The sequence below is a fragment of the Sebastes umbrosus genome, chromosome 1 (assembly GCF_015220745.1).
Source record: "Sebastes umbrosus isolate fSebUmb1 chromosome 1, fSebUmb1.pri, whole genome shotgun sequence".
Lineage (NCBI taxonomy): Eukaryota > Metazoa > Chordata > Actinopteri > Perciformes > Sebastidae > Sebastes > Sebastes umbrosus.
This window is the reverse complement of record NC_051269.1, coordinates 9,466,189-9,492,623: the sequence shown is the minus strand read 5'-3', so window position 1 is coordinate 9,492,623 and position 26,435 is coordinate 9,466,189. Positions and strand designations below refer to the sequence as shown.

The following is a 26,435-nucleotide window of genomic DNA, read 5'->3' as shown; positions in this document are numbered from 1 at the left end:
GTGCAGAAAGTGGTAATAACCTTGCACGAGAGGAAATTTAAAAAATGCTTGCTATTCGGCGTTACAGCCTTGCTGTAACAAAAGACGATAACAAAGAAGGCGAATGCCATTATGTCTTCCTAGCGAACCATGCAACAAGTTTATGAGAGAGTGACTTTTTGTCTGAAGCCGTTCACCTCAGCTCCCCACAGTTAACCAATGGGACGTCAAGGCCACCGTAAGAACCTGGCGTGCTCACATCAGCGGCATCATTGTGAATGCGCCCACCACTGATTTTGTATCTAGCGGTGATGATTCCCCACATAGAGCATCCGACAGAAACTAACCATGTCAGGCTGCGGGGTTGCCAGGTAGCAAAATGTCCCTCTCCGTCCCCCCTGAGTCCAAATCATTTGAGATTTTCTAAGCCCCTTTAAACATCCTCTAATGAAAGCATACAAGCACATATTGAGTCCCAATTAAAATATATTTTCTGTGTAATAATTTCAAAACAAAACCAAGTCTGTGTTCAAAGCAGCTTGTTTAACATCCAATTCCATCAAGAAAAAGTTGATCTTGAAAAGGAAATGTGGCATTTGCACAGTTTCCCGTACGCATGAAACACAAATTAGAGCTCGTCTTCCATCTTCGCTAAGTTGTTAGTTCATACCGACGGTGTCACAGGGAGAGACAATGACTGATAAACAAAGTAATCACTGTCTGAAGCAGGTAAGAAATTGCATTGTGTCATTTTATCATAGAAAACAGATTCTGTTTGATATTTTCGAGATAACATAATGCATCGTCTCAGGATCAGAAGCTTATAGAATAAATACGAACGCCACACACAGCACTGAAATGTGTTATTTTGAGATAATGAGATAATTGAGTTGTCATTTCAAAAAAACAGATGCGAATGTAGATAATGAGAATTAAGGTGTGATCTTGAGATAGCAAAAAAATTGAGCAGCCACCGCCGCTCTGATGCTTCTGTCGAATCACTTCTTTCACTATCTCCCTTTTTGCTGCCATGAGTGTACTTAATTTTCCTTCTTTGTTTGAGTCCATCTTTTTTCTTTCACCCCCTCTTTGTCTCCAGTTGCTGTTCTACTGAAGGATGACTACTTTGTAAGAGGCGCTGGACTGCCGGGGCGTTTTAAGGCTGAGAAGATGGAGTTTCACTGGGGCCATAGTAATGGATCAGCAGGCTCGGAGCACAGCGTAAATGGCAGACGGTTTCCTGTAGAGGTAAAGCATCCTGTCACTACAATACACTTTGACAAATGTGCAATATGGGGCCACGAGGGTCCATATTGAATATTGGAGCCTGGTACGGAATTGGGGGCAGCACATTGATGCTTCTAAAAATTCAGTGTACCTCATCTCCAAGAGGCAAGAGGCTGAGGATTGTAGAAGAAAAAACAAATTCACTGTGGTCAAAGCTATTTTTAGGTGAACGCCGGCTTCCAAATGATGCTGAAATGGACCCACTGAAAAGTCAAATCAAAGAAAAATAGAGGCTTCCTTAATAAAGTAAACCCCCCTTAATGATATATAGTATAACAGAAACCCTGCGTTACAAACTGGGGGTGTGGAGTTTGAAAGGTATGGGTGTTTACCAAGAAGGAAGATGAATTTGCATTATGGGAAGTGTAGGATCCAGCATTTTTGGAGCTTAACCCATTCTAGTGACTGATAGTTAAGGGGACACATCCCTGGTGAAAAAATGTAACTAATAGATATCACCATGAAACTCCACCAGTTGATTACTTACATCAAGGCAATTCTTTTCTGTACTACAGGTTTTCTGAAAATGTATGTTTAAATATGCAAATGAGGCATTATATTATTAAATATGCATCCATTTACAGACCAAAAAATCTGGACGTTGAATAAAGCCAGAATCAAAATTCTTGTTTCATTTTGTTGACATATTAGAGTCAAAGGTTTTTACAGAGGGGATTATGGATATCTGTTTTTATTAGAGATGTGCGTTCCAAGCAAAAATACTATTCGACAATCACTGGGAACACACACACACACACACACACACACACACACCTGCGCTGACAGAAAAGAGCTGAACTGAACGCACCACGCACGTTTTACCGGTAGTAACTTTACTAACAGGCAGCGTCTGCGACGATTAATACAAGGGAAAATATATTCTTTTAAGACAGGACGATAGTCACATAAACTAGTTGATTTTTTTAGAATTTAATGAAAAATCAAAAATCATGACCCATCCCTAGTTTTTATCACTATGTAAATCAGAAAATACAGCCTCACAGCTATAAATAATCCATTTTTGCCATGTTTTTAGCAATAAAATGTTCCGTAAATCAGGCTATGAATCATATATGAACAAAAACCCTTCTGTGAAAACCTTCAGAATATAAATATGAATGAAGCTGGAAAGTTTGGTTTATGTAAATGCCACTGAAGCGGAGAGAATATTTGAATATTTTGAGAAAACAGCCTTTAAAGATATGGAATGTAAAATTCCATGCATTTTGAAGACAGTACAAATGAATAGGGTAATAATCTTTAACTAATAGATATCACCATGAAACTTACCCAGTTAATAACTTACATTAAGACAATTATTTTTTTGTATTACAAGTTTTTGAAATATTATGTTTAAATATGCAAATGAGGCATTATCTAATGCTAACTTTTGGTGAATTTAGGAGAAATCTACGGACGGAAAAAAGACAGAGTAGTAAAATAAACACCTAAATGTGTATTTTGGCTGTTTTCTTTCCACTAGTCTGAAAGAAGACATGTTATGGAAGCAAAATGGCCCAAAATCTCAAAATTGACCAGTGTAACAATGTTTTTTGCCCGGGGTCGTCTCCCCTTGAAATATCTCAGCCTCTGCTTCTTCGATTCTGACTATTTTTTCTTGAAATACTTTCCACCTTTAATGATCAATTGTTAATCATAATACAATAATAACATCTTCCCAAGTAATATCTTTTGATTCAATGTAGGAATCAGAATCAGAAACTGTTTTATTGCCAGTTAGGTGCGCTATGTGCGGAAGGAACATAGGTGTCATTTGTCATTGGTGTTTTGGTGCATATCAATAGATACAGCGCAAAAGTCAAGAGATATAATATAAAAATAGAAGAATTTATAATTGAAAATATAAGAAATCCGTAAAAAATATATAGATAGATATGTGTGTTAATGTAATGCATAAGAATGTGAAGGATATCACATCAATGAAAGCAGAGTGAAAAGGCGCAGATGAAAAACAAAGTTTCAGTGTAGAGTTTAAACGAAATTCTTACTTTTCTTGCTCTGCAAGTGTTTTTTTTTTTTTTACATGAGGTCACAACACATTTCTCAATTAGAGCCAAAAGACAAATAGACAAAGGAAACAAGGGGGAGAATGGACTGCAAGTAATAAAGGAAAGCAGAAAAAGAAATGATCAGCCACTCTTGTAGCTCAGATATAAAGGGTATTAAGTCTGAAACCTTTTGGTTTTATTTATTCCGGCTCCTGGACTAAAGCCCAAATCCCACTCTTTGCATGTGGTGCAGATAATTAGTTATTAGCGCCTTTTCAAATGTTTATGATTCACAATGCCATTTCTTTTCATTATCTAAAATGAATTTGCAAATGTGTCACACTCTTACATTTTGTAGGGTTATATAAAATGTTTGTTTTTTTCGTCCCCTCTATTGTCAAATGGTTAATAATTAGTGTAAATATAACAGTGTGTGAAAACAGGAAATGGCTGTTAGCGTGGCTCTCTCCGTCCTATCTGCAAACACGCAGCTCGAGTCCTCCTGTGTTTGTTTCTTGGCCCTGTTTCTTTTGGAGCCCTCACAACTGCAAAGCATGGCGTTTGATGCCGAATGGCTGAGTAATTAGATTTATTTTTGCCACATCACTTTGTGTTCAATGTAGTGTTAAAGGGCACCGGATTATATACAGCCATTATAAAGCTGTTGTGCGTATATATGGCTCCCCTTTGATGGGGTGCTTCTAAATAAGACAATGAGATTCTCTTTAATGACCAATTCAGGCAGCCGTTTGAAAAAAAAAACAAACAGCTGAGCAAGAGGAAGAAAACGGTGCCCTCCAGATGCATCGTTTATAGAAGTGAAATATAGATCTGTGGCTTAACATGTTTTTGTGTGTAGGCCAAGGCTTTTTGCATCGACCTCTCTGTCGGAGAACATGGATTACAAGGCATGTGTTCGAAATATGAAAGGATGATGGTCTCTTTATAAGGAAGGATAATGATGCATACCTGCCAGGGGCCACGTGGAAAGATCGTTAAGCAGCTGAGCTTATAAAAAGAAGGAACAAATATAGTGATTTGGCAAAAAGAAAAAGATATGTCCACAAATTTGTTGTCAAACTGTCCGACGGCCGACCGTCGGCTCGGTGTGTCACGGCCTTAATAAAATCTCCTGCAACCCAATCTGTGGTTCCCGACCCAGTGTTTGGAAATGACTGCTGTATAGTATGAAAAAAATATAATAATCCTATACATGTTTATAAATTAATAGGGCTAAATAACCATCAATTCAAAATGTATTAAAAAAAAAACACATTTGGGAACATAGAAAAAAAAAAAACTAGTGGTCTCGTTGAAGGGTTACATCAGACAAAAAAGGTTTCTTTATAGTATTTGTGCATATGAAGGGAATCTGAATGTGGATTTGTTGCTAATGTACCGGCACTTTAAACAGCCAACAGCTCTGCCATTTGGATGCAAAGGACGTCTGAATATTTTTCCTAACTCAAAAGGATTGACCCTCTTCTCGTACGGTTTAATTCTGTTAACATGCGTGTCAGGAGCATGCAGCCCTGATAGGATTGACTTGACATACATACAGTACGACGAGGCTGACGTTTCGTAAGTAACACCGTGGAGAAATCAATTCAAAGAAGAAGAATCATTTCATAGAATAATTTCAAAGAAATTAGAAAAAAAAAATAGGGCCAACAAAAGGCAGCCACTCGTGGCAACCTAACAGTCACATCCTCACGGGAAACGCAGTAGTGTTTTGCTGCAGGATGTACAAAAATGAATATTCCATCCACATATCCGCAAAGATGTTTCCTGTTAACTACATAGTGTATATGTACTTCACGGAGCACCATAAACGCAGAAGCCACACAGAGTGGGAGGTCTGCTTTTTCCTGAAATGATTCACTTTATCAATAAGTCAGCCTGCATGCATCAAACATGATGTATTATTTCACTCTGAATCAGAGGGTGAAAGAGGGAAATCAAATGATGAATGGTTTTAGGGGGGAACATGGTTATGCAGGATCTAGCCTTTGGCCATTGAACTGCTTCATCCTGTAAGACGTGGCATTTTCATATTTCATATTTATGCCTCGACAGAGTTTGATGTATTTGCGATTATATTACATCCAGCACTACACGTGCGTGGCAAAACTCCACGTCCATAAATGTTTGTGTTTGACATACCCGGTGATCTTTAACAGCAGAGGGTTGGCTTTTTGTTTTGTTGTGTATATGTTTTGTTCTTGGAGAGTTGAGCAGCAGCGTGACCTTGGAGGTTGAGCTCGGGGGCTTATTTGTCTCTGCTAAACAGAGACTGTTTTCCAATCTGCCGTCTAATTATCTCTCCACTTCAAATGAGTCACACTCACAGCCATGAGTCGCTTATAACACACTGCATAAAGCATTTACTCTTATGGTGGGAGGGAAAAAAACCCTCAAAAGTGTTTATTCCACCTGCTCAGAAGCTTGAAAACACAAATATAGTTCACACTCAGTGTATAGGGGGGTGGAAAGACAAATTCAAAAAACTGCATTATAGAGCTGCTCTGCCTTTGTAACATGGTCATGTAAAAAAACAAATAACGAAAAAAGCAACCACGGGCTGCTCGGCCTGTGGCTCCTGAGCTTGACATTAATCTAACCACGGTCTTTTTCACGGGAGTGAAGTGGGGAAATCGATAGATGGACCACCTGTTCGCTCAAACAGCACAATGAAAAATGAAACAGTGGATTTTTTTTTTTTTCTGCCTCAGGGTACCATAAGGAGATCTTTTCTAATAATATATTAGGGTGTCACCAAGGTTAGATTAATTATACATGGATTACAAATCACACCCTCGGACGGGTACGCACTCAGTACTGCAGATGTATGAAGTGTTAGGGTGGGTGTATAGTACAGTACATTTCAGAAAGGGAAAGGCTCCAGTAGCACTGAAAGCATATCTGCAGTCAGGACTAATGGGGATGGATATGGCGACCCTGAGAGCTCAACACGCATACTAAATAGAGAGAACACAGAAAACACTACAAAATACATAAATGTGATGGAACTAAAAGCTGATGGACGCGCCTGAACGAGCCTCATGCCGCATCGAGTTTGGGCAAAGTGACAGTCGTGATTATTTTTGATCAATATTGAGATCACGATTATTTATGGATTTTTAGGGACAAAATATTTTTATCACGCTTTCATATTTAGATAAACACAGCTCTGCTTTACAGTCATGTGGTGCTACATTCCTGCTAATGTACAAATCTTTGCATCAAAATAAGACTGGTCCTCCTAATTCACGGTGCATCTCCTAGAAGCAAAATAAAATTGTACCAAATCTTTTCCCCCAAAATTAAATTAACAGAGCACTAATTTCACTTTCATGTTTTGCTACATTCCTGCAAATTAACAAATCTTTGCATCAAAATAAAACCTAAAATAAGGATCCAAAAGGAGTAATATACAGTACAGTATATTACTTAGGGCTTAACTTAATCAGACACATATTATATTGTAATTCATTCCCATGATGCTGCTATTATTGTATTAGGTGATTAGGTAAATTATAACTCTATCACGTTGCGTTTAAATGTAATGTTGTAAAATGTAGTTTTTTGGCATGAAACTTGAATAAATCCAGTTGTTTGAAGGAGATGTTTTCAATGCAATATAAAATGGATATTAGAGAAGGAATTATAACATGTTTAACTTCCTAACACTAGCTCTAAGCAGCTTATAATATATAATTAGGATTTCCTAATCATTTGAATTGTGTGTTTTTATACAAATAACCACTATAGATGATAATAACAAAGTAAAAGCGTAACATTTCTAACTTTTTACGGTTGAAATGCAGCACAACATGGAAGTGAAAGCAGCGCTCTGTTTATTTAAATGTGAAAATGCAGTAAAAATATTTTGTCCCTAAAAATCAATGAATCATCGTGATAATAATCGTGATCTCAATATTGATCAAAATAATCGTGATAATCATTTCGGTCATAATCGTGCAGCCCTATTAATACTCTTCTATTCTGCAGCCACAACATTCAGGAACGTTTTTCACAGACTGACGCTGTAGGGTAAACACACAGCAGTTATGACAGCTCCCTTAAAAGTGAAGCCAAAACATCTGGATCACCCCCTGGTGGCTGGCTGATGGTTTAGGAGGCGCTTGATTTGATATGCAGCGGAGATTTTTATGAGCTGAGCATGCATTTTTAGATGTTAATATCGCAGTCGGATCATGTTCATTTAATTGTTGGAAGCCAAAATCATGATCACGATTAATATTCGATAAATCGTGCAGCCCAACATGGAGTTACTGAAGCCAACAACCAATCAGTGGTGTTGGAAAATGAGTGAACGAGTGCTTTGTTATCTTAAACGCTAGGTGTATAGCAAATATGTTAGGGATGATGTACAGCGAGCCACGCCGTGTTTGACGAATCAGAATCGAGTATTCAACAAAGCCGTGTAATAAGCAATAATATTGGAATCGTGCAATCAGAATTGGTGAATCTTCATCTGCTTGTGTTTTGCATGTGTTAAGTTTCAGTGCATGGAGCTCTCTGGGCAATAAAAGGGTGAAATAATGATGTGTGTTTGTAGCGTCTGACTCGCAACAGCCATCAAGTTAGCAACAGTAACACATGATCAACATCGTGGATATGTGTTAATAAGGAGCCATACGATGGAAGACAAACAACTCGAGGGCTTTTTTTGTGTTGCCGTTGGCTGTTAACACAAGGACCAGTTGTAATGTGTGTTTACCAGGTATTTGTTTAGCAGTGTTAGCATTAGGTCAACATGAAAATGGGCAAAGTCAAGTGAATCTTGTAGTGAATCTTTGTGCAGATGTTAAGCTTAAATGTACATACATGGATTATAATTACAGTTGTTTACTCACACATAATCCACTCTCGTCCTATACTCTCGTGTGCCGTCCTCAGTTCTCCGTCAGTAATCTGTCTGCGAAACACCAAGTTTCCGGTATTAGTTCAGTAACACCTACTGTACAAACTCACTGACACTTACTCTATCTTGAAAATGAATGCTGTAGCACTTAGTAGGTGCTCAAAGTGAAAGGATAAGGTAGATGGTTATGAGAGAATCATACTGTGATATATAAAAAAAGGAAGACACATTTCCCTGTTAACAACAAAATGCTGCAGCGGCACAGTGGTAAAGAATAAAGTAAGGAAAAGGAGAATAAATTTGCGCTGCTGTGATAAATCTTAAGATCTCTCCGCGCACACAAACTTTATTTCTTGTAGTTTGCTTGTCTTGCCTCAATATCTCGCTGTCTTGGGAAATCATGCCAAACATGACTTTGTTTTTCACCTGTTTGTGCTTAAATGGAACTTGGGAATGCAGAGCAGCTTTTCAGAAGCTCGTGTTTGCACTCACTTTGTGGGCCTTCTGCTCTGCAGAGGAAACCGGAGGTGAATTATAAAGCTCAAATAATGTTTTGTTCGTCTTTCAGTTTTTCCTCCCGTTACCTCTGGTCTCTCGCCAGCTGTTGCTGGTTATTGGTACTCATCATTTTTCAGATTTGTCTTTACATATTTCTCCCGAAAACAACAAGTGTGGTAAATTTTGCACTGACAGAAACAAACATGTACGAATGTGTCTGAATGTTTTAGGAGAGCTTACAGATTGGTCAGACCACCTGTCTGTCCTGCTTTAAATCAACAACTTCCAGCGATATCTGAAGGAAGTTTACTCCGACGACGACGGGGTGGGGGCGGGGGGGTTTCGTGCCAGAGCTCGCAACCATACAGTGAAACGAAGCGTGCAATCAAGTGATTCAAATCGCTTTCGGCAACATTTGTTTTTATTGGCTGCCGTGAAAAGTGTTTGACAATTGAATATCACGTTTTTTCCAGTGTGCCGTTAATAAGAGCGGGTCACGTGAGCCGCTGTCAGTGAGTAAATGAAGCCTAAGGGGGCCAGCTTAATTGGGTAATGTAGTTAATAACATCTAAAGGGTGATGAATGGCTCGAGCTTCTCCCTCGCCGAGTTCTCGCACAACAAATAAGTTCCATTAAAGGCTGCAGTTAAAGGAACTCTGAAGGAAACTGATTAACTTAAATGATCTGGATTGAGTCATTTCGTACCTGGATTAGGTCTTTTGTACGCGTTAATGGATTTATCCTTCGTTATACGCTTATTTATTTAGACTTTTTGCATCTGTTTTCAGCACAACCAATTGTGGCTGGGGCTTTTTTTTTTTTTTTTTACACGTGATTTTCCTTTGAAAGAAGAAAAAAGCCAAGCATACCCTTTAATTAAATCAACATCTAGGACCTTTTTTTATTGCCAATTAACTCGGTTCAGTGACATGAAAGGCTTTTTCATTTTGAAGAGGCTCGACAGCGAGATGATGGACAGCTCCAATTGCTACTTTTAGAATCATTTGCTGATTTTGATCAGCACGACCATAATGTGTCTGCTTTGAAATGAAAGGAATGAAAATATTTTTTTTATTGGGAAGCCAGAGCCATGACAGGTATATGATGTATTCGGCGTACTGTATGATGGCTTTCACGTTACATACACACATCCCTAAGCTCTGTTGTGGAATCAGAGGCGATGTTGTGGGTGATTTAAGGTAATTGGAAGCAAAAGCATAGCGTTCTGTTAGATCTCACCACAGGAAAAGAGCACATTCCTCCAGTTCTTTCCTCTCAGCTCGTGACTTGTCTCTGTGAGGACAGTCGCCCTGAGGTATGGGATGCTGCAGCATCCCATACCTCCAGCATCCCCCAGGAGTGGCACAACACAAAAAGGAATGACACAGATTATGGGAGATTTATGGGAGTGATAAATACACCCTCTTTTATGCCCCTCAAAACAGCTTTTCATCAGCTACTCAGCAGTGCGTCCAAGTGATTGATGACAGGGACTGTTGGTTCTCCTTGTCCACTCCTCAAGCTGTTTATGCTCTGTTTCCCATCCCAGATGCAGATCTACCTTTACAATTCAGATGACTTTGACAGCCTCAGCGCTGCCATCAAGGAACGACGCATCATCGCTGCCATGGCCGTCTTCTTTGAGGTAAGGTATCACTGAGTCTGAAGGTCAAGACAATTGTAGTCTGAAGAAAACCGAGACTACACAAGTGCACTTATACTTATAGTGCACTTAAACATAGACATTTGTGTCCATAATAGCGGCATGGTTCTAAGGCAGTGATATTCAACTTTACCCACTATAGGATGCCATTTTCAAATTCACAATGGAAATAAATGGATTCACAATGGGTACTTTTAATACAAATAAGGTGCCAGACTGCATAAAAAAGCATCAAAATAGACTAATAGAGACCCTCCGACAGAGTTCCGGGCTGAAGGCTTTTACACACCGTGGGGCGTGATGACGTGAAAATGCTAAATATTCTCCGGCGAATTTTTATATGTCTAAGACTTTCATTGTGAAAGTTAAGAATGGAAAGAGTGGATCTGGTATTCACTGCCTTAGTCAAGGTTGGAAGGAGTAATAAAGTTTGCCGGCTCGGTTCGGACTACGGAGCCTCCGTGTTGTTGTTTTATAATCCTCATAAATAGAGGTGCAACACAATCCATTCTGCACAACGTGATTGATTGATGCCTTTATTCACGGTTGCAAATGCTCAGAAAAGTTGCCCTTGTTCCGAACAAGAATTACAATATTCAATACTCTTTCTGACAACAGTTCAAAAAAATATATCGCCATGCAAATTAATTGCACAAAACAAAACGCCCCTGGTCTGTAACAGCCCCGAATGTCCTCAAATACTAGAAAGGCCCCTGTGTGCACCTGACCTGACCTGACCTGACCTGACCTCTTGGCAAAGATGAGTGAGGACAGCACTCTTTCAAACTCTTTCAAATAGAACCAAAGCATTTACAACTAAAATACAGTTTAAGCTATTAAATGTAGTAAAATATCTGATTTATCTTTCATTTATGGCCTACAGTAGTGTCAAGCCTTGTGCCAAGTTGATTTAGTTAACAAGTCAGTTCATTTGAAAATAAGGAATTTTAAAGTAAAAAGAGTTATGGGCCTTTTAATGTGTTTTCATTTGATCTGATAAATGTAGCGCCATCATCAGGTCAAACATTCCTCTTTTTCCAATAAGTTGGTTCATGATCAAAAACCTGTAAGACTGATGGCATTCTCGTCATCCTTAGCTCTACTTTGTTTTTACTGCTAATCAGCAAATCTTTGCATTAAAACCTGCTAAAATATGATAGTAGACTTGTTGAACATTATACTTCCTTAATATCAGCATGTTAGCGTTATCATTGTGAGCATGTTGTTATGTTAGAATTTAGCTCAAAGCACTGCTGTGCCTAAGTACAGCCTCACAGAGAGTATAGAAGCAAAGAGACGAAACTCCAGTGTAGCTGCTGCCGCCATTTTGGACTGAAAGAGGTTCTTATATTTATAATATTTTATTGTTCAACACAGGCCATTTCGGAAGAATATGACAATAGAATAGAAATAATTTTGTTTTACTTTTGTACGACACTTTTTAGGCGGACGTCTTACTGGCGTAAATGGTGGAAGCGTAGCTCGGCTGCTGGGCGCTGATGTTACAATGGATCGAACAATTGACTTTCACTTCTTGGCAATATACGTTCTTTGGAGCCGCTAGACTCTTATTGTGCGTTCCAATACCCATACTACCATACTATTTAGTATGCCAGAAAAAGATTTAGTATGTCCCAATACATAGTATGTCAAATGCAACGTGCCAAATATACCAGGATGTCCTACTACATCCGGTCGCATTCATTTTGCTTTACGTAAGCCAGCATGCTTTTATGGCTATTCTGACCCACAGTCCTCTGCGCAGCAGATATATGAACAAGAGGGTCATAGTTCAAGGCACAGTGTTATGAGGAAGTAGTATGTCCCAATTGTATGCATACTACATGCAACAGTACGCACTGTAAGAAAAAGTGTACAATTTGGATCGTACCCTTACTCTTGTTGAAACCCACCATGCTCATGCTTTAAGATGCATCCAGCATCGTTTTCTGCTCTGAAGGGAAACCTTTGTAACGGCTCTTCATTTAGCTGTTGGTAGTATTGCCTGGATGGAAAACATCCTTTTTCATAAAATGACTTTTAACACAAATTGTTCTTACTGCCAACTGTAAGAAATAGATTACAAAACAAAGATGAGTGAATAAATATAACGAGAGCGGATGAACATAAACTGACAGGAACGAGAGGAAAATAGGAAAATCATACCAAGAAAATAAGAGTAAGAGTCAGATAGGATAGAAACGGGACACGGCAAAACGGTGAGGCAATTATGACCTCAGGGGGATAGCTGTAATTGCATTAGTCCAATTATGAGAAGGATGAAGATGTGAATGAGTTTTTGAGGTCAGTAAATGATAAATATTTATTAGAAATGCTCTTTGGCACGTGTGTTGTGATAGGAGAGTTTCTCTTCAGCTAGCAGCTGATTATTTCTCTGTTTTCTGTGGCAACATTGCAGATTGCTTATCGAGATACTACAAATTGTCCCCTGAAGGTCTGCACACATAAGCTCTTAATGGACAAGAATGGTCCTAATTTCTGTTAACAGTAAAAACACCTCAGAGATTTATGAGCCGTGAAAAAGCATACACCAGCAGCACGTTACACACTTAATTTCTATTAGCGGTATCTTTTGCGATTGATGGCAGGCAATCAATGCGGGCTAACTTTCAGCTTAATAGCATATAGGCAGGGGTCAGCTCTCAGGAAGAGGGAGGCTGGAATGGGGACACAGGTGTTTGTAATGTAGGTCTACTCTCAGACACTGATAAACCGCGTGTGTACGAGGACCTAAATGCCTCCGCTGGGTCCTGACAGCCCTATTGCTTACTGCAATTAGCACCGCCATACACAATGCGCTGAATAGCAGTTTACAGTGCGAGAGTTTTTTAAGCGGGCACACACACATTGGCTCAGATTTACCATTTCTAATCAATGAGGGGAGTTCTTCCCGTGCTCCCCAAAGGCCTATTAATGGCCTCTAAGGTGTGCATATTATCCACATTCAGCATTCAGTTCCACACAATTATTCTCCTCTGACTGACCTGAATTAATGTCGAGCAAGGAGAAGATCGGTCCCCGCATCCCAATACTGTTTTGTCCGGTCCTGTCTCTTAAGTAGGACGTTGGGAATATTGCAGAATGCCGGCGCTGAACAATATCTGTCATTTCAAGGAATTAACAGTAGGCATTAAAGATAAGGAGGGAATCAACACTGGTGTTGGTCGTCTGGAGACAATAAAGCTAATACGGTTACTGGATACCACCGGCTACAGAAGGATACAACACTCAGAAAATGATCAGATGTGTTCAATGTCTCACCAAAATAATACATATAAATACATTTATTCATGGTGTTGTGTTGGTACACAGGTACTCTCAAGTTGATTCTTTGTACAATTTAATAATATCAATGTGTCAAAATAAATATTACATACTTGGGGTGCCGCTGCAGCTCACCTGGTAGAGCCAAGGCTGAGTCCTTACCGCAGCGGCCCAGGGTTTGAATCCGACCCGCGACACAAAGTAAATCGCATGTCATACTGTCTCTGTCACTATCTATAAAGGCATAAAAAGCAAAAAAGAAGTGTAGATAAATATATATATATATACCTCAAGGAAGCATTGAATACTGATAATCGAGGCATTTGGTAGTAAATGCCATGAAAAAAATACACATTTGAATATAGTTATCTATTTAGATTCTTTTTATTGAGTTTTTTCAACATGTCGTAACACAAAGTAAATCACAACAATCAACAACAGCTTGACAAAATACACTAAGCCCAGTGTACACACAGACATTCATACAAATACAAGAACAATGCAACAATACACAAAAACAAATACCCAAAAAAATAATAATAATTAATAAAAAAAAAAAATGAAAAACACTCAGAGGGTGAGGGTAGTGTACTTAATGTTTGGATACAAGATTTAGTTAAAAGTAGGAAAGAAAATGCTTCCAAAGTTTAATAAATGTCTTCCCTGAGCCCCTCAGTATAGTCACCCAGCACAACAGCAGAAACAACAGCCTCTTAAACAACCAGAGGACTGAATCAACTCATCTGTGACGTTAACCTTCAAAATCTCTCTCAAAAAAAAAAAGAACATCACAGCCTTCACAATAATACTAGATGGGATTAGATGCTGCTAGATTGTATTGCACCGTAGAGACGTTGCCCTCATTGTGTCCACGCCCTGTATTTTGTTCATATTGATCGTCCTTAGTCATTACGTTAGATTATTATTCTAGTCTTGTAATCCCTTTTGTAATCCTCTGTCTCTGGACATTTCCCTGCAGCTGGGGCAAAAAGACAATCCAGCTGTGGATCCCATCATCCAGGGATTGAAAGGAGTCGTGCATCATGGTAAGTAATGGGAAAGTATAAAGTGCTATTATTTGTTTCTCTGCATTTGTTTTGTGTATTTACTGTCATAGCAAAATCTCCTCCGCATGAAACAATAATACAATGGGAATTAAGTTCATGTGGGATATTCAAAAAGCAATTATCCCTTACAAAATCACTCTGACATTGCTGTTGTTCGTGTTTTTGGTTGATCCTGGGGGTAAATTCCTCGTGACAGTGCAGACGGCGTGCTCCTCCTCCATTGTACCGCCGTAGAACAAAGATTGATGCTCCTGCTTTCAGCTGCTTAAGCATTTGGTCTTTTATTTTTTATTTTTAGCCAAATTAGAGTCTAAACACAAGATATGAGCGGAGTTTAACTTCAAACGGAGGCAAAATTTGCAAGATACCGCCTCTCCATTGGCTCCACAGTAGGAGACCTCGGAAGAGCTTCGCTCACACAGAAAGAGCTATTAATTACATCTGAGCCTCAATTAGACAACACTCTGTTTTATTTTGACTCAGACAATACATGTGTGTACATCGCGGGCTCTCCTGCGCAGGCTCATATTCACATTTAAACTGTTAACGTCTTGTGTTGTCTTCATGGACATAATGTCTTAAATTACTGATGCGTGCTGCCTTCGCCGCATGCATGACTTATGTAGACCATAAGCAGATGTTTTTGTAATCCTTTACCGCATCAGCAGCTCTGTTTACACAGACACGTATGGCTTGTTTTGTACAACCTGCCGCTGACGGCCGTTACTGTATGTATAATCACACACTGTCAAGGACATCCGATTGAATGAGGATATATAGAAGCGTAGAGTAATTGCGCCGTATCCGCGCTGGTTTCATAAGACTAGCGCCGGGCTTCATTGAGTCGTTTCTAATTATGATTTCACTCCCTGTACTTTCTGGAGATGGATGTTTATGATGTTGTGCGCTGGTAAGGTTTGACTTTTGTGTTGAGAACTGGGGTGAAAAAAAAAAACTTTTACAACTTTCTGAACAAGTGGGGAAAAGACGAACACGTGAGGGGGAAAAAAAAGCTCACTTAGAGGCCACTAGAGATTCTTAAAAACCACGTGAAATGGGCCCCAGAATCGTAAAAATGGGTCGCTTTGTTCAGTGAAAATTTCTACACTCAAAATTCCATTGAAGAAATCGCAGTAAGGAAATTGGCCTATTTTCTGATTGGGTATTTATCAGCTGGGAGGCCATTTCACCTGTGGTTTTTAATTTCACAGAGGCATTTAGGCTACACGTTTCCTTTGCCATAACCTTGATAAAGGCAGGTTGCCAAAACATGTTGGTTATACTAGATTATTTCACTAAACTCCGTCAGCCTTCCAGAAGTGTCTGAACCCATCACAGATGTTCGTGCTAACACCGCCCGTATCTCTCATCTCCCAGCTGAGAGAGAGAGCTCTGGGTGTGGGTGTGGGGCTTTTTTTTTTTTTGGACTCTCTTCCTGTGCCGGCTGCTAAATGCTCCTCGCCTCCTCCTCCCCCGTTAGGGTGGTTGGTTTTCCGCTAGCTCGTTATCCCACAGTCATCCATCCATCAGCATCTCGGCGGCCCATGAGCGATAGGGCACGTACGCTGTCTGAAGACGGGGAGAAGAAAGGCTGTGAATACTGAATTTGACTTTGAGTACAGATGAGGCGTGGGGGGGCGAGGCTTCCAGTGCCTCAGTAGTCCTATCAGTCCCATCACCCCCAAGCCTCTGCTTTTTTAGATAAGTTCATGAGCTGTGAGAGATTGGATTTGACATGAATTCAGCTTTATTTGTTTTTTTCATGTCATAATTCAAGTAAAAAAAAACAAGCCCACTTGCATAGCCCACGCACCGTATTTACAGAGTATTTACAGGGTATAAATGAATCTTCCTGTTTTTTGTTTTTGTTTTTTTCTTCCTGGTTCTGATCACGGAGGATAGAAACAGATCCGCTAATCATTTGGATCCGTCTTAATCCCCGTGGCCCATGCGACAGTTGTTACACGTATAACAGGAAACCACCCAGCCACAGATCAGCTGTCAGAGCAGGCCATTTTATCTGACTCCCCTCCCTTTTGCTCCTTTCTAAGGAGGACCAAAGGGAGATCTCTGAGTACAGAGATCTGGCCTGAGCGATAACAAGTGGTGAGGCTTTTAACTGCTGTCACTATCACTCCACTAGTGGAGGTTTCAGGGAAGCGGTTAAAATGCCACAGGGAGAATGAAATGAAACAGCCTACGTTAGTGTCGGTGTAACTGAAGATATGCAGTTTTTTTTTTAGCAAAGGTGGTAAGAATGTGGTGTTTTTTGCTCCCGTGCTCTCCCCAGAAAAAGAGACCAACCTCAGATCGTTCATCCTGAGGGATCTGCTGCCGTCGTCAGTGGACAGTTATTACCGATACACCGGCTCTCTGACCACGCCGCCGTGCATCAAGGTGGTGGAGTGGATCATCTTCTCCAGGCCTGTGTATCTGTCCCGCTCACAGGTGCGTTAAATCCACACACACATGCCCATATGAGCTACATTTGCACACAGTCAGTGGATCACTGCTGTCACATACTGTCCTACAGTATCAGCCCACAAGCAATTTTTCCCCTCATCTACCTCCCCTCCATCTTCCCTTTCTCCCTCGTTCCTCCCCAACTCCTCTGCATATGAAACCATAACTGCCTATATAGTGGATGAGTAGGCAGGAAGGGGGAGCCAATTACTGGCATTTGAATGATAGTGGGAGATAACCTTTATACATATATCATGCTGTTGTCTGACACAGTGACTATAGGGGTCTTAAATAGAACACTGCTGCACATGGAGGCCGGTTATCACACTATTAAAGTTGCTCAAATGCAGAAATGGTCATTAATTTTAAATGTTCATTAATTTAAATAATTGCGATAAAGGTTTAACACGTATTAAATGCAACATGTAGCATTTTACAAGCACTCGCCTATCTGCTTTTTAGAGCAATTTACCTCCAACTGTTTTTGCCATTTGTGATTTTTTGGTGCGATAATGTATGCCAAATCATGCCCCGTGCTTTTTGCTGATCCCATACACAGTCCTTTTCTCTGCATCTTTTATACACACAATTCTTGGGTTACCCAGCTGCGTATCCTCCAGAGCGTTCGTTCTGTGCTGTAGAAAATTTGCAGGGCTCAGTGGAATTTCTATTAACTTGCAGGAGGACAAATCTTTTGTTCAGAAATGACTTCTGCTGCAAGAATATTGACCACCGGCACAATGTTTGTGACGCTCGCAGATCGTCTTTTATGAACCTGTAATTTATTTCTCCAAGCACGCGTAGGACACATTGATTCCACAGTATCTGTAATGTGTAGTCATTACAGCGCGCGGCAGGAGATCATTCGTGGCAATCAATGGCCACAAATTTGCCCCATTGAGAAGTTACAGCCCGGTAGGTAGCCAGGATGATGATTGAGGTCCGTGCCTGCTGGTGCTTGTGGTGTGAATGTTTCTTGCAAATACTCTGCTCCAGTTGTGAACAGTCAGCTGCTGGCAAGTGGCTACGAATGCAGTCCTGCATGATATATTATATTCAACACCCACACACACACACACAGACACACACATAGTAACAAAAGCACTTTAACTTTGCTTCAATAGCTATTCTCCGTCTCTTTTCCATCTAGCTGGAGGCCTTCTACGCCATCTTAACAACGGAGCAACAGGACCACGTCAAGTCTGTCGAGTACCTGTGGAACAACTTCCGGCCCCTGCAGGACCTGGACAATAGGAAAGTCTTTAAGTCGGCCGTAAAAGATGCATGGCAGAGAGATTTAACGGAAGTCCTGGGAAGCCCTCACAGCACTGAGGCTTCAAGGGGTAAGCTTTGTTTTTCTGCATTGTATCACATTCTCCCTGTTTGCACTACAGAGCTACTGGTTTAACCCCAAGGATCTCCTGTAATTACAATCAGCACTTGCTATTTTATTAGTTCTTGTGAATCGCCGCCTAAATTGCTCACAGTAGTTTGTGGATTAGTAATGCACACTGTGAGGCCAAGGGTTACGACAGAGATCAGCAAATGTGGCGTCCCATTCAAAAGCTTCCCAAAAATTGTACCCGAGGCTGTGACGCAAGACATAGCTGCCCGTAAAGGGTTCCTAAATATGCACTTGATGGCTACATATAGGGCTGCAACTAAACGTTATTTTCATTGTCGATTAATCTGTCGGTTATTTTCTCGATTAATCAATTAGTTGTTTGATCTATAAAATGTTAGAAAACGGTGAAAAATGTTGATCAGTGTTTCCCAAAGCCCAAGATGACGTCCTCAAATGTCTTGTTTTGTCCACAACTCAAAGATATTCAGTTTACTGTCATAGAGGAGTAAAGAAAGCAGAAAATATTCACATTTAAGAAGCTGAAATGACAGAATTTAGACTTTTTTTTTCTTAAGAAATGACTCAAACTAATTAATCAATTATCAAAGTAGTTGGTGATTAATTCAATAGTTGACATCTAATCGATTATACACTGCAGCTCTATCTATATACATGATATTGTGATATAAGACTGAGGCTTAAGCTGCATGTCCTAGGCAAACAGTCAGCATCCTCACCGGTTAATGATCCGTGTACAGTACAAGACATGGAAATAAAGAAACTGCATTGTTCTTGTAGTGTAGAGCGAGTTAGTCCTTGTTTTATAAGTATGATAAGGAAAAAAATGATATGCTAACTCTGGCACACTGGCAGAAGTAAAGTTAGGTTACTACTGTAAATAGTAAGCTGTAGGTGGACATGCTAGCGACTGTTTTTTAATCCATTCCTTAACCTTCTTTGATTGTGTTTTTTAGTTTTGGAAAGGCTGAAAAAAAAATACTCCAAACACTTACTAGCGTCCTATGAACACCACTTCGGCATTTGGAGAAAGCCAAAGTTTGACAGGCCTGCCGAGCCGAGCTATGATTGGACAATCACTGTTCAGAGGAAGGGTTTAGAAAATGGCCCATGCTGAGGCCGTCAAACTGTTGCAAATAATGTCCAGTGATGCCTCCGTACTAATGTAGAATGAAAGTATCCACAGTAACGTATTCTTAAATTCATCAGCATTTGTATTTAAATGACATTAGTATCAGTACAGGACCTCTGAGTGTCCTAAATCACAGTCTGAATTGCACAGGGCTAGTATTACCTGGGGTCCTCGTGGGATTTGTTGCAGATATTGTTCTCAGTTCCATGTGAATCTGCGATATCCACGATGTCTAAATAAAAGTTTTGACCACATATTATTTTTCATACGGTTATTATTTTTATTTTGTTTTCACAAAGACTCCTCATCACTATTTTCTTTCTGGTGAAAAACCTAGTGGCTGCAGTGAAAATTATTATTATTGAACTCTCAAGCTGTAACAATTAATCGATTAGTTGTCAACTATTAAATTAATCGCCAACTATTTTGATAATCGATTAATTGAGTCATTTGTTTTTTTAAGAAAAAAAAAGTCTAAATTCTCTCATTTCATCTTCTTAAATATGAATATTTTCTGGTTTCTTTACTCCTCTGTGACAGTAAACTGAATATCTTTGAGTTGTGGACAAAACAAGACATTTGAGGACATCATCTTGGGCTTTGGAAGCACTGATCGTCATTTTTCACCATTTTCTGACATTTTATAGACCAAACAAATAATGGTTAGTTACAGCACTAATAAGATTGTTGATAGTGTTTTGGGACCTTGGCTGGCTGCTCAGCATGCAGACCCATTTATAGATCCAGCTCAAATCAGTAGGTCAGCAAATATAATAGAAGCTAATTCTTTTTTTCCTGTTCTAGTAGGGTAAAAAATACTTACAGAGCAAATTCTACTGTGATTTAAAATCACTACATTAATGGGTAATAATTCAAATTTCATTGAGATTTTTGGATAACGACTGCCCTGTCAGAATAATGCACGTGTCATTCTCTCATTGTTCCGACTCATTCTTATATCAAAGAACATGTTAATACAAAGCACAGACCTCATGCGGGGCTTGATTAGAGTATTTTTGTTCGTCTCTCTTTTATGTGTGCATCTTGCAGCGCTTGCTTTAACAGAACAGTACAGGAACTATGGAGACTAATGAGAAAGGCTGCTGCGCCTTAAAGTGGTGTTGTTGGTGTCTGGCGGGGAGAATTGATTGGGAATGCTTGTGATGAAGTTGGAGCACTCTCACAAGGCCGATCAGCAATCATCATTAATATGTGGCACAGCTAAAATAGACCCATACAAATTAAGTTGTGAAATTGCTTTTGTGGCATTATGTCAGTAGGCAGAATGAATGCGGACCCGTGTCTCTCCATTCCCCCCCCCCTCCGCCTCCCCTCGTCTTTTCTCGTTTTCTCTTTGTGTCTCTCTCGCATTTTCTTATTTCACTGTGCTAAAATGTAAGAATCTATACTTAACGGGAGGCGCCGGTAGTAAACGGTGTCAGTCTTATCTTCGGGGGTGACATCTGTCAAGGTTGTGTGTGAAAGGGATATTTATCTACGCACAATAAATTATGGCTTTGCTTGTAAATGTTGTGCGAGAGCCAGGGCCATACCTTGACTGAATGTCCCATCACTGTGGCTTTTACAGCCGTGAAAGTTGTTTGGCCATTAGAGATGCATAGCTTCTGATGCAACGCACAGGTTGCAGATTAGTTTGTTGGTGGGCGGGGGGGGGGCAGATTCATTGTTTGTCCAGTAAACAATGCCAAGATTTATAGGGCAATATTTGCTTTATTGTTTGTGTTTACTCTGATACTGTATATCTGCATGTGTGAGCTCCATCACCCCGTGCATGCAAGCCTTTTCCTCACTAGGAGACCAGATGTAGCCTACCTCTGTTTAGAAAGTGGTTAACGGTGAGACATGGCCGATAGGGCTGCAACTAGCTTTTATTTATTAATCGCTCTGTTGGTTATTTTTCTCGATGAGATAATTGTTTTGTCTATGAAAGGTTAGTAAATTGTGAAAAATGTCTTGAATTTGCTCGTTTTGGTCCGACTTAGTGTACAAAACCTTTGTATGTTAGGGCTGCATAATTAATACAAATTTGAGCAATATCGCAATATGGCCAACTGCAATTTTCAAATCGCAGGAGGCGCAATATTTGTTAAAAGCAAAATGTTGTCAAAATACCATTTTAAAATGAATATTGTCGTGCTGCCTACAGATCATACTCTACAGATTTCATAAAAAAATCATCTTTGTTTGGTACAGATTTTTGCAGAAATCACACCATAATCATTTGAATATGTTTTTCAATGAAAATGAGAATAATGATGTAGAAATTATCATTCCCTCTAATATCGCAATTGCAATATCAGTCAGAATAATTGCAATTACATATTTTTTCAAAATCGTTCAGCCTTATTGTATGTACACCAAAGAATATATACAACGTTTATTTAACTGGGAAGTCACATTTAGATTTAAACCTTTTTTTTACATTGAGACCTACATTACATCATACAGTGCATTAACATGGCAACATGTCGGTCATTTGTTTGTTATTTAATTGAAGCAGCTGCAGCCAGCAGTGACCACGTCCTTTATTTTATGTTTAAAATCATTTAAAGAGATAAGGTCTCAAGTGAAGCTTGACCTGCAGATGGTTCCTGGACCAGGACCGTAGTGGATCAGGCTGGTTTTGACAGCTTCTGTACTGAAAGAAGACACTTTAAACTGAAGCCTTTTATGTGATCTAACATTATAACTGTTATGGAGGAATACAAACTTCCAGCTTAAGTTAGTAGGAACATTTATCAGAGATGGTTTTATAGACTAAAATGTACCAGTGTTGTAACCTCCGCAGAGTAAGGGATGACCATCCTACCATGCTGTATGAGGTACAATGACGGGTCCTGAAGCTAGAATTAGTGACATACCTCAGGGCTGAGTGATACAGGGGGGTCACGTTTGGACAAGGTGGACGGAGATCACCAAAATCAATAAGTCAGGAAAAGGCCAGCAACTAAGCGTTTTCTTGATGCCATGGAAAAACAGGACTTTAGCCTGAACAGAAAACCAAGTGTGAATTTTAATTTCTTTGCAAGATGGTCAATATGGCATTTAACATTTTGTCCATCCAAATTCTCAAGTATTTGTAATTGTTGCAGACTGAATAGAGACACCATCAAGAGTATTAATAGAAAGTATTGGAGCTTTTGTTCGCCCAGGAGACAAAATCATAGTTTTAGTTTGTCAAAGTTTGTTTTACATGTTTTCTTGAAAATGAGTTTATTTTCTGTCAGTCGACTGACAACATTATTAACATAGTCTAATATTGTAATGTTGCTGTGGCGGTAGCAACACATTATGATGAAATAAGTACTGTAGCTGCGGTGTTGGTATTTAGCCCTCAGATGACATGCATACCTTGACTGTCCTTCAGAAAAACTCCCAATTATTTATGTTAAAATCAGCTTTCTTTCTTTCTTTCTTTCTTTGTGTTTTCAATGAAATTGTTGTTTTTCCCGGCATACCAATATGTGTACACACAGCCTCTTTGAAACATATTGTACAGCCTTGAGAGGAGAGAAGCAGTGGAACTGCTGTTTGTTTACACCTGTCAATTCATCCCCCTTTATGGTAGAATCTGCCAGCAGAAAGATTCGTGCTGCTCTGAGTGGTGTAGCAGACTGAGGTGAAACTGCTACGAGGCTGATTTTGGGGATGTAACAGTATATCTATTCACCGAAAATTAATAGGATTTTTTTTTTCTAGAGTCACCAGCGTGTTAAGTAATTGTGTCGGTGATGAAACATTAGGACCTTTTCATTTGATTCATACTGTGTGTCTCTCTGTTGAAGATTTTCTTTTCAGTCGGACCTGAGATAAAGCGACAAAAAAATTCCATTTGCATACAAATTTTGAACAGATTTTAGATGAGCACTTATTAATTCCGCTGCCAATCTGCCCGTTTCATTCAAAAAGGTTTTCATAAAACTACCTTAGATCAGTGAAGTTTCTAATTAATACAGAGACGTCATGTTTGCTCATCAGTGAACCGCATGGAAGAAAAAGTTGCCCCAATTATTATTGTGAACACAACTTTTTAGCAAAAACACAAGTAAGAAACCCAGCAGTGTTGTATTTCACGATGCCAAATAGGTGTTGATAAGAGGGTAGATCTACACCTGCTGTTGATCTTAGTAAGAAAGTAAGCTTATTTAATAGAGCATCTTTGATAGAACAAGATCACAGAGTGCTTCACAGTAGCGCTGCAACTAACGATTATTTTCTCGATTAATCGACTTGTTGTTTCTTCTATAAAATGTCAGAAAATGGCCCAAGATGACGTCCTTAAATGTCTTGTTTTGTCCACAAGTCAAAAATATTCAGTTTACTGTCATAGAAGAGTAAAGAAACCAGAAAATATTCACATTTAAGAAGCTGCAATACTGATTTTCTTTCCGATTAATCGATTATCAAAATAGTTGTCGATTAATTTTATGGTTGACAACTAATCGATTAATTGTTGCAGCTCTACTTCACAAGAATAAAATAACAACAGACCTTAAACAGACCTTAACAGACCTTAAAACACATAAAATAAACCCTGTACAGCATGAGGCGGCAGTTTAAATACATTAGTTTTTAGCTGTTTTTTAAAGGCGTCACAGAGACGGCAGATCAAACGGAGAAAAAGGAAGAGTGTCATAGTTACTAGTGCACGAGTGTTGATGGCGAGAAGGATGATGGCTGACATGACGGTAATGATGCAGGCAGTAAAAAACCATCATGATGTCTCCAGCTGTTATTAAACAGGCTGTTTTTTGAGCTACTGAAGTTGACAACGAACATCTGATGGGTTATAATGCATTTCACACCTGTCGCACCTCATCAACACCCCGACATATTCTTGCTATTGTGTATTTTTTTCTCCCCCCCCTGCGTCCCTCTGACTGATTTCCTCCCACCCTGTCTCCCTTTCACATATCATGGTTGCATAATTTGCACCACAGCTTCACTTTGTAAAAAGGAGAAAACTGTGGTGACAATTACAATTTGACAGAAACCTCAGTGTGCACATAATCAGCTGACACTGGTTCCTGATTGCTGTTGCCCTGATGTGCTGAGAAGCATGTCCAGATTGTCCCTTAACTCACACTGATGGAACCTAAATGTCCGTGCTGCAGCCTACACTGCCACCTTGAGGCCGACTTACACGCTTTCTTTCATCCTCCTCATGCATCCTGTTTAATGTTGCACAGACAGGAACTTGCAAATCACGTATTGGGCAGGAAGTTGCATTATGACCTGTACCACATGTTTAGCGCTACGCCCAACTGTTTGGATCCCACCTTGGAATCTCTTGCTGTGTTGTGCCATGAAAATTACACGTTTCACGAATGCGAATCTGCACTGACACCCGAATCTGACCCCAGTCAAGCCTCCAGGAGTGTTTTTTTGTTATTGAGTTACTGTATTATCTTGCCTTAGAGGTTGCTCAAGTAGAAATGGCTTTGAGTCAAGTCAACAGCAGCAGACAATAATGATAGGCTTGTTAAAAGGCAACCTGCATTCTGCCCACACACATCAACAGACGACACAAATACATGTGGTCAAGCAGTCCTCCCAAGCGCAGCCTTTCATTTTCCCCCAGCTGCATTCAAACGGTGAAAAAGTGACTTTCTTTTCATGCTGCTTTTCTTAAATTTTACCCCCCCCCCCCACCCTCCTGTACTTTCTGGTCTTTCAGTGTGCAGCAGTGCCCCAGTGAGCATGAAGATCAAGCCGCTGAACCAGACGGCATTGATGGTGAGCTGGGAGCGCCCTCTGACCGTCTACCACCCCCCCATCACCGGTTACATGGTCTCCTACAGCTGGGTGAAACGGGACGTCGCCGACGAAAAGACCTTCACCAAGACCGGGGACCAGAGCATGGTGCGTATTACTGTATTATCAGCTGCTCGTACCAGACCCCCGAAGCCGTTTTTCCAGAATTGTCTTCGTGGATGCGGTTTAAACAGCTCGGATTGGTTTGCAGAGCCTTCTGATGTATCTGGCAGGATCAGAGGGAGGCTGGATCAGTGACAGTGTGTATAGGAGGTGACAGGTTGTAATGAACTCTGCACGTGGCTGTTGCTTGATATGAGGACCCAGACAATCCCCCGTCACTCATCTGTCTAAAAATAGTCACATAGGACTGTCGCACACACTGACAAATCTTACTGATATATATGTAATGTGATGACAAATGCGCCTGTGGCCTTGTCTCAGTTTGAGCATTTTCCATCTATTTCTTTGCTTAAGTCTGTGATGCAGGTCAGTGTAGGCTCATAGACTCATAGCAAAAAAAGTAAATCAGACAACCGCAATATAAACCAAATAATGTAAGGATGCACGATATATATATATTAGGCCCGATAAATTATTGTCCGTTAATGGGAAATTTACATTATTATTAGAGCTGTCAATCGATTAAACTATTTCATTGTGATTAATCGCATGATTGTCCATAGTTAATCCCCATTAATAATATGTTTTTTATCTGTTCAAAATGTACCTTAAAGGGAGATTTGTCAAGTATTTAATACTCTTATCAACATGAGAGTGGACAAATATTTTTGCTGTATGCAAATGTATGTATATATTTATTAGGGGTGTGAAAGTTATCGCGATAATAACGAGCCATTCATTTCTTTAACGCATTAACAAACTTGATCTTTTGGAGCTTGTAACAGGCTCAGTTTTAAAGCTAGAGTGAAGATATCTGGTATCAGATGAAACTAAACCTGAGGAATCCATTGGTACCAACCATGTAATACTAGCTTGTCAGGAAGGAGGTTAAATAACGCTCCA

General features: G+C 39.8%; 1 protein-coding gene across 2 annotated transcripts in view; it reads left to right on the top strand.

Moving 5' to 3' along the window:
- ca16b (carbonic anhydrase XVI b) overlaps window positions 1-26,435 on the top strand; it is a 138,586-nt gene that overhangs the window by 78,740 nt on the left and 33,411 nt on the right. For both annotated transcript variants that reach the window (XM_037763378.1, XM_037763370.1), the window contains exons 4-9: window positions 1,079-1,227; window positions 10,211-10,306; window positions 14,589-14,655; window positions 16,967-17,124; window positions 18,290-18,482; window positions 25,333-25,517. In XM_037763378.1, coding sequence (XP_037619306.1) covers window positions 1,079-1,227; window positions 10,211-10,306; window positions 14,589-14,655; window positions 16,967-17,124; window positions 18,290-18,482; window positions 25,333-25,517 — 848 coding nt within the window. The remainder of the gene's footprint in view (window positions 1-1,078; window positions 1,228-10,210; window positions 10,307-14,588; window positions 14,656-16,966; window positions 17,125-18,289; window positions 18,483-25,332; window positions 25,518-26,435) is intronic.